The sequence below is a fragment of the Galeopterus variegatus genome, unplaced genomic scaffold (assembly GCF_000696425.1).
Source record: "Galeopterus variegatus unplaced genomic scaffold, G_variegatus-3.0.2 Scaffold1167, whole genome shotgun sequence".
Classification (NCBI taxonomy): Eukaryota; Metazoa; Chordata; class Mammalia; order Dermoptera; family Cynocephalidae; genus Galeopterus; species Galeopterus variegatus.
In genome coordinates, this window is record NW_007727278.1 from 567967 (window position 1) to 576440 (window position 8474).

The window sequence follows — 8474 nt, forward strand, 5'->3', positions numbered from 1 at the left end:
CTCATTGCCCAAGCCATTACCCTGTTCTCTTTCTTTTCTCTATTTAAAGAGCTCCTTCCACTGGAGTTTCTTAACACAATTTGCACAATTACGGAAGGTCTTGTCTACCCACTTTACAGATAAGGAAAATTATAAACCCAGAAAGGTCATTTGTGGGAGTCACATTGGGGACTCTGGGACCTTTGTCCTAAGCTCCCATCATCAATTTACACTGCCAACTTTTGCATTTCATTAAGGGAGCAACTAAACAAAAGCCTCCGTAAGTTCTCGCTTCTCTAACTCGATCCAGAAGTCTCTCGTGCTATCTCCATTATGTTTTTTATTTCCCCCACAGGAGGGAGATGTGGATCATCTAACCAGAGCTATGCTAAATGAAATAAGCACTCTCCTGTGTACCTTTACTCACGGCAATCCTCCGTACCCAATCCCCCTGCTCATTCACTGTCCAAGTCTTTGAAAAGCACCAGAAACTGCCTGTATTAGCCTTTGGTGAGTTGGATCTTCCTTGAAAGGAAAAAAAATATATCAAGGATCTAAGTATAAATAAGCTCTCAGCATGGAGTGAGGGAGAAATTCCAAACTTTTCTTTTTTTTTTTTTTTTTCTTTTTTGTCTTTTTTCGTGACCGGCAACGGATCGCAACCCTCAGTGTCGTGCCCATACCGGACTGGGACCGGCAACGGGATCGCAACCCTCAGTGTTGCACCCACACCTCGCTCAGCCAGTGAGCGGCTGGTCTGTATGTGGGATCCGAACCCTCGGCGGGAGCGCTGCCGCGCTCCCAAGCGGCGCACTGTAGCAGTGCGCCACCGGGCCGGCCGCCAAACTTTTCCATGAGAGAATGCCATCTCCTTCACACACCCCAAGTTCATGCTGTAAATATTCCCTGCATTCTTCTCAATATAACATCTTGACAGAGCTAACGTATTTCCATCACTCTCCTTTTCTGATGTTGTTTAAGTCAAGTTTAAACTTTTCTGGATTTGCACTGAAGTTCCAATGCCAACTCTGCATTTATTTCATGCAAATTGTTGTTAAAAACTGTGTTGCCGCAGGCATATTCCTTTCTCCCTTAAGTCACCCTCTACCCCCACCCATCTCTGCAGACACGTTATTATTATTATTTTTTTAAAGTTTAATATTACCGATTTGGCAGAAGGGAGTGTAAATGTTATGTCAGCCTCAAGACACTATTTAATCCTGATAGAGGAATTGTCAGGCAAGAGTGATGCTAATTGACAGGTTTTAAATGGCACCTACTGTTCCCAGTGGTGCATAGAGAGGCTCCATGTTTCCAGGCAGGTGAAAACTCCCACAGTCAGGGATGGGATCTTCTTTTCTGCCTTCCACGGGGCAAAGAGTGTGCTGTCAGACTGGATGGGCACAGCTTGGAGATGGGTAATAAATGCTTCTGGATTACCAGGTTAACAAAACACCCAAGCAGTTCAGTTCCTTAAACTTTGAATGAGGGATTAACTGGAATGATCTGGGCCCTCCCCACAGAGGGCCTTGGATGATGTCACGAATTCCAAGAGGAGGAGGCTTGGGAAGGAAGTTTAAAAAGTTAAACATCTGTTCTCTGTAAAAAGAAAGAGCAAGCCAAAAACACAAAAAACAAAACAAAACAAAACCCACACCGACTCCTCCCTTCCTGGCTGCTGTCACCTCCAGGTATCTCTCTCTTGTGCTGGCACCTGTGAGGCTGAGAGGCTGGGAAGGGAAAACAGAGGCTAAGCTGGTGGTTTGTAACCTTGAAAGTTAGTATTTAAAAAGATACTGGCGCCTAAACCCTACTTCCCGAGATCACAGTACAATTGGTGTTAAGTGTGGCTGCGCCTTGGATCTGTTTCTGAAGACTCCCAGGGGATACTAAGGTGCAGCTGGTGCTGATGGCCACTGCACTGGGGGCATCCTGTATATGCAACTGAGCATGTGGCACAATTGCTATTTGAGAGTGAACACTGCTGGACTTCCACCTTTGAGACAGCAAATCGGCATTTATTCTCTCATCCATGCACCACCATGGATTTCTAGGCTTAAAAACAAATCTGTAATGATCCTACAGACATTCGGATGAGAAGAGGGGACTTTTCTCTGTGTCACGTTTTCCTCTCTATCCCATCACCTCCCCAATATGGGCTTTCCGAACTTGTTGGAAACAGGTGTAGACTGTCCAGTTAGAAGAGGCCACACAGGGGAGTCTATCCTAAGTCTCTATCCTAAATCTATCCTAAACCCCATGTTAGACCCACAGCAAGCTCAGGAAATAAGTCGAGGCTGCATCTGAAGCCTTTGCAGAGGGGAGGGGCGAGGGAGGGCACACTATGGAAACTGAGATTCTTCGTCTTTCCCTCGCAGACTTTAGGTAAGCCTGTGCATGGGGTGATCTGTCTGGGAAAGTTTGCATGAAGGCCAATTCTACAGCTAAACTAGGAGCTCTTCAAGTCCCTAACATTGCCGCCCTTTTTCTAGAGCAATAAATAACTCTCAGCTTTGAAAAACATAACCTGGTGACATGTTCATCATGGCCATGGGAGTGACAGAGTCTGGATGTCTGAGTGCAGAACTCAGAGCTCTTAGCCTAGTCTAACTCTCTTGACACAGATTTCCTCACTGGGAAATATGGTGGAGACCCTGGCCTCGAGAGTGACCAAGGAAAGGATCCTATGTCTTATAGTGGATTTTGTGGTGCTTCTCTGAGTCCCCTAATGCAAGGTTGATGCAGCCCCCACCAACTGTTGGGACTGTTGGTGCCATGACTCAAGTTGTGCCCCTTGGTGGCCATTGCCTTACTCAGAATGGAGCTGCAGTGCCTAAGGTTACCCCCACTTTCAGGAGGCAGCTGATGCTGGGATACAAATTCCCAAGCCACCTTCCTCAATCTGACACACACTGGCTTTGGAGCTTCTTAAAGTATTGGGTGAGGCATCAGTTGCAACTGTGTTATGGGTCTCCTCCACCCCGCCTCTCTCGCTTCCTTTCTGGTGTATCTCCCAAGTGCACTCTCAAGAAACCTTCTGGGTGCAACTCTTCATCACAGGGTCTATTTCCAGGACACCCAAGCTAAGTGACTTTCTCTTCATGGCTGCTGTTCTCTCTGAGGTCAGCTTTGAGACTCAAGATATTCACGTCACCCTAGGAAAATGATTTGCTCTGTGGTTAGAAGGACAACACTTTTGTTAGGTGTCCATCTCTGCCATTTATTTCTCCTCCTGGCAGCTATGGCCTTCCTAGGGGTCCACTGATGACATGACCAATGGGATCACCAGTGACAAAATTACAGTGGCTCTAGAAACTTACACTGGGTGTTACTTGAGAGACTGGTAAGAAATTGTAAATACCACCAGCATGCAGCATGCTAACGGGAGCTGCTGGAAGAAGATGGGTGTGAGACTCAGAGATATTGAGGGAAAGTTGGAAAGGGGACAAAAAAGAGGAGACAGAGGAAGACTTTCTTAAGAGATGAGAGATTTTTGTTTAATTTCCTGGATTAGTGACTTTTAAATGGTTTACAAGAAAAGAATCCACATCTGTTAATTTACTGCAAGAGCCTTTGTAATTTGAGAGCAAATGGCCTTCCAGGGGAGGGGAGGATGGCTACAGATTTGGGCAGAGTTAAATCTCATGATGTGAGCATGCTACAAGAAGCCCCACCTGTGTGTACAATGTACTTAAAGGATTAGAGCAAACTTTGAAATTATGATATGTTTTACCTAGAGTAAGCACCTTACTCTTTAAGCTTTTATTTCCCTGAAGAAGGGGGAAGAAAACCATCAATTCTCTCGGGTGGTCAGGTGCATGAAGACACTCCGCCTGTGGGATTTAATGTAGGTTTAAGCACAGAGGGATGAAGGATGTATTTATATGTAGTTTATTTTAACACGTTAATAGAACATATTTTCAATACTTGTGATTCCAGTTCAAAGGTGTCACTTGCAAGAGGTCTAATGGCTCTGGATGAAGGTGACATTTTTAGGGAGATGTAAAAGCAAGAGGGCCGTGGGAGTTGTAGCGTGAGGGGCTAGTGGGGTATGAAAGGGAAATTTTAAAGAAGTTTTGCTGTGGTCTCCGTGTTCGCTTCAGGGTCTTTGAGAAGTGTAAGTAAATAACTGGTGGTCTTTAATTAAACAAAAATATACGTGGGCTAGAGTAGGTAGACTGAGGACAGAAATGCCTTTCCCCTCCCTAGGATTTTCCAGAAACAGAGGACAGTGCATTTATAAAAGAATAACCAACATCTCCTACTGGCTAATCTGCTGCTTTTGATTTTCTGTTCACCACAGGTCCATCAGGCCGGCTGAGGGTGAGGGAACATGGTAACCAGGAACAGTGAGTTACATAGCATGCAATCTCTAGGAAACTGAAAATCACACGCAGGTATGTCTAATAAAGACAAAGGATTTTTATTTTAATAACACTCATATGTCACAAAAAATACATATAAAAATAAAGTTCGGTTGGGGTATTTTACTAAACTTCAAGTCACAGACTTTTATGTAACAGATCAGAGCAGGGTTTGTTATGCATGTGGAGAACCTAAACTAATTAATTAAACGGGACAGAAACAGGCTGTCTGGGTGAAGCGGTCCTGGCATATTCAGTTCACCTGTTAGATACTGATAGACTAGTTCTTTAAATGTTTTCTGCCAGCTCGGATATAGGCAAATGACTAGTTCCAATGGGGAAAACAAGATGAATTTACAAAACCAAATGATTTTAAACAGACTTTTTTTTTTTTTTTTGCAACACAATATACATCACAGTAAAATGTCTAATCCTTGAAGAATTGCAGGTTGAAAGAATTAAATCTGGGAGGGAGAGAGAAAGAGTATTAAAACGCTTATCTTAAAAGAGGTGTACAAAGGAAAAAGCAATTGGGGCTCTTTTGCCTTTGTCCTACCTAGTACCGTGGTCGCTGTCAGCAGCACGTGGAGCCCAAACCATAGAAAATGGGGTGGAACTGGCTAACTTCCTATCAACCTACTTTGGCAGTTTTGCCACCAACAGTAAATTGGCCCTTTATTAGGAGGAAATTGAAAGGTTTCTCACTAAACACAACTAAGTAGTAGGATCAAGAGATTTCCAGGCCTCAGAGTTCCTCACTGGTAATTGTTTTCTTTCTGAGGTGTCTCTTCTAACAGGTCGTCTGAGATAACAAGATAGAAACAGAAGGGCAGCCAGATTTCTCCTTTGCTCTCTGCTTATTCTCTCTGAAGTCACTAGATGACCCATTTTGGGGACCCATTATAGGCATTAAACACAGTTCCTGAAGCATTTGGACAGTTTCTTTGTCAATGGAAGCCACAATAACGCTGTTTTGAAAACGGTTTCCTTTCTCTTAGCTTCTTCCTGCAAAGTGCTTTGGGCCCCTTTGCTTGCTCAGTGTATGGCACTCCCTAAGGCTTAGGCTGCCTCTTCTCCCCTGCCCACCGTGAGCTCAGTGATCCTGGCCCTTCTCTTTGCCCTGTGTTCTTCCTTCTGGGTGAAAACCCAGTACTTCTTACCTCCTCTGCCTGCGGGGTTCCAAAAGGTTGTCAGACTTTGAACTGTAACAACAGAGCCACCAGAAAGTCCTATAAAAGCAGCAGTGACCTTCTTGAGCTGTCACATCTTTAAATAGAATTTGGGATTTAATGCTGTGTGTATTTTTAACGGAAAGAAATAAGAGTTGCTAGTTTTAAAAATGCATGTCTTTAGCCAATTCAGACTCTGCCCCCTTGCTTTTTTTTTTTTTAAGCCCAGAGCAGATAAAACTTTGGGGTGGGGGGGTGGAAAGACCAGAACTCAGACTAAATAAGGAAGGTATGTTAGGTGTAGCCAGACTAAAAGTCTGGACTGAAAAGAAGCCCTTCAGTGGGCAACTGCTGTAGAAAAGGAACAAAAAATAAAAGAAGAAAAGAAGGACTTTATAGTAAAGAATTATATCATCTGTCACGATGTAGTACAAATTATAGCCTGAAAACTCCAGGAACCTTGTGATTCTAAATTCTCTGGCCCAAGGCAAAAAGGTTCTGAAGAGGCTTTTCACCTTTAGCTAACAAATGCGATGGTCCCAGCAGCAGTGTGAAGACTGTTCTTAGGCCCCTGTCTTGGACATTCATAGATTTTTCTGGCATGGCCTCACTCCTTGCAGTAGAGTTCTGTTTATACAGCTTCTCATAAAACCACAGCAAGTGCACCTTGTTCTACTTGGGCCACCTGGTAAATACTTCAATTGGCTTACTATTTAAAAAGCAGCCAACATTTTCATCTCCCCCCACCTATCTCCATATCCCATGCCAATCTGCACTTAGCATGAGGGGTTTCTCTTTGAGACTCTCTATTTCCCCCTCTCTTTTACAGGGACAGAGAGAAACCTTGGCTATATTCCAAGGCCAACGAGAGGCCTTTGAACTTAAGCTTAATTTAGTAGGTGACACCGTCATCTTGGCTGTCCTTTGTCCCTTTAGGTTTGCTCTTTTAGAGTTGGTGCTCAATCATACAAGAAGATGGAGCTGTAGAAACAGAAGCCTTAGGACCAATGCAAACAACTCATCCAAAAATCACACAAAGTACTGGAAACAGCACTTGATCTAGTCTTTCTTCCCTTCAAACCCATAGCTAAAAGCAAGAATGACCTATAGTACTCATTGGGGGAACTACTTAGATATTAAAACATTCGCTGTTCCAGATCTTTCATGGGCTCACCAGTGAAAAATCTGGGATTTCCACCCAAATCTCCAACAGTTTTGGTCTGTACACCTCTTGCTTTCCAGTGCTTCCTGAACTCGGCCCCATTGCTTTCCAGAGGGACACCCTGGGAAGGCAGTTTTTGATCACACATGGTGTCATCTGAGCTGGCATTACCAGAAGGCTGGGCTCCAGCTGCCCAAGCAGTAAAGGTAAGGGTAGTAAGGGTAGCTGTTATACACGGAGACCAGGGAGGCCCGGGAGAAGCCGTCCTCTTTCAGGACTGGCAGGGAGGGATGCTTCTCCAGGTCACCCAGGTCCGAGGTGAGCTGCTTTCGCTTAGTCTTATAGCGTCTGTTTTGGAACCATATTTTCACTTGGGTCTCAGTGAGCTTGAGGTTCTTGGCCAGGTGAGCCCTTTCGGGGGCAGACAGGTATTTCTGATGACTAAACTTCCTCTCTAACTCGATGACCTGAGTGTGGGAGAAGGCAGCTCGGGAGCGCTTCTGCGGCTGCTTGGCAGTTTGGGGAAGGCTGGGGAAGGTGCCCGAAGTGTTCGCGCAGTCCAACAGATAAGTTTCGAAGTGCCTATCTGGAAAGAAGGGGGCAGAAGGAGGGATGGGAAGAAAAAAGTTACAAGTCAGTGGGGCAGAGAACAGCATTCCATTCATCCTTATCTCTTTAGGAGTGAACAAACAGCCTACTGTCATCTTGGATACATTTCACTTTTTTCACATGACTAAGGAACTTTCCTAAGTGAGGACGGAGGAAATATGTACATTTTGTGTTAGTTTCTAACAATCAGCAAGAGCCCCAAAGTTAGAGGCTTCTAGTGGTTGACCTCCCAGCCATATTGTCAGGTAGAATTCCATGGGGATTCTGCATATGTGTATTGAGGGGAGGGAGAAGGGAGAAAGGAGTCACTGAGATACTCGTCGTCGGGAAAGAGAGACCAAAAGGCATCCGGTGTTAGCATCCGGGTGGGCAAGAGAGGGCTTGTGCAATGGGAAAGGCCTCAAGGGCTAGTTCATTCCCTGGCTTTAGTGCCCTTTTCTCTAAAGGAGGCTTCAGGCTGCTTCATAAGATGTGGGAAAGAAAATGAGTCTATTCAATGTTCCTGTGCCGTTATATCTCCTGAAGACTGGAGTAAACACCCAAACTTAACTGTTCTACTGTACTGCCCATGAGATTGGGCAGTAAGGTTTTTACTTTTTTTTTTTTTTTTAAATGAATTTGCTGGTCAAACCCTAATTTATTCATATGAGTAAGTTACAATTAGTTCCCGTCATAGCTGAAGGTGACGGGGGCTGATGCTTGCCGAGCAAGGGTGGAGCGCTCGCTTCCAGCCCGGTAGCGATATTCACGTGGGACTCTGGAGGACCAGGCGCGCTGGCTTTTGAGCCGGGGAGTTAAGCCGGTGTCAAACCATGCACCCCGCCTCCCACACTGGGGTTCAAGGTTAATCCCTGAAGCGCGCCCACGGCTGGGAGCCTGGGGGAATGCGGTCCCTTCGCCTGTCACCTCGGAGCCCCGCATGCCCGCATCCCGAGCTCCCCGAGGGCCTCCTCAGACTTGTCCTCACGCCCGCGCAGCCCTCGGGCCCCGTCCCACGGAACCCGCCCAGCCCGGCCCGGCCCTCCCCGACCTCGCCGGCTGACCTGGCTTGGTCTCCACCAGCGTCTCGGCCACCCCGGGCGCGGCGTGGGGCCCGGCGCTCCGCTCGTCCACCGGCGCCCAGGCACGGCCTCTTCCTCTCTCGGGCTCCGGCTCGGGGTCGCAACCCGGGTCGGGCTGGCGTGGGAGCGG

At 46.2% G+C, this 8474-nt stretch overlaps 1 protein-coding gene across 1 annotated transcript in view; it reads right to left on the bottom strand.

Moving 5' to 3' along the window:
- Positions 1 to 5766: 5766 nt before the first annotated feature.
- Positions 5767 to 8474, bottom strand: part of NKX3-1 (NK3 homeobox 1) — a 25960-nt gene continuing 23252 nt past the window's right edge. The window contains exons 3-4 of the mRNA XM_008575286.1: positions 8327 to 8459; positions 5767 to 7260 (exon numbers count right to left, since the gene is read on the bottom strand). Of these exons, the coding sequence (XP_008573508.1) occupies positions 6842 to 7260; positions 8327 to 8459 (552 nt within the window). The 3' untranslated portion in view covers positions 5767 to 6841. The remainder of the gene's footprint in view (positions 7261 to 8326; positions 8460 to 8474) is intronic.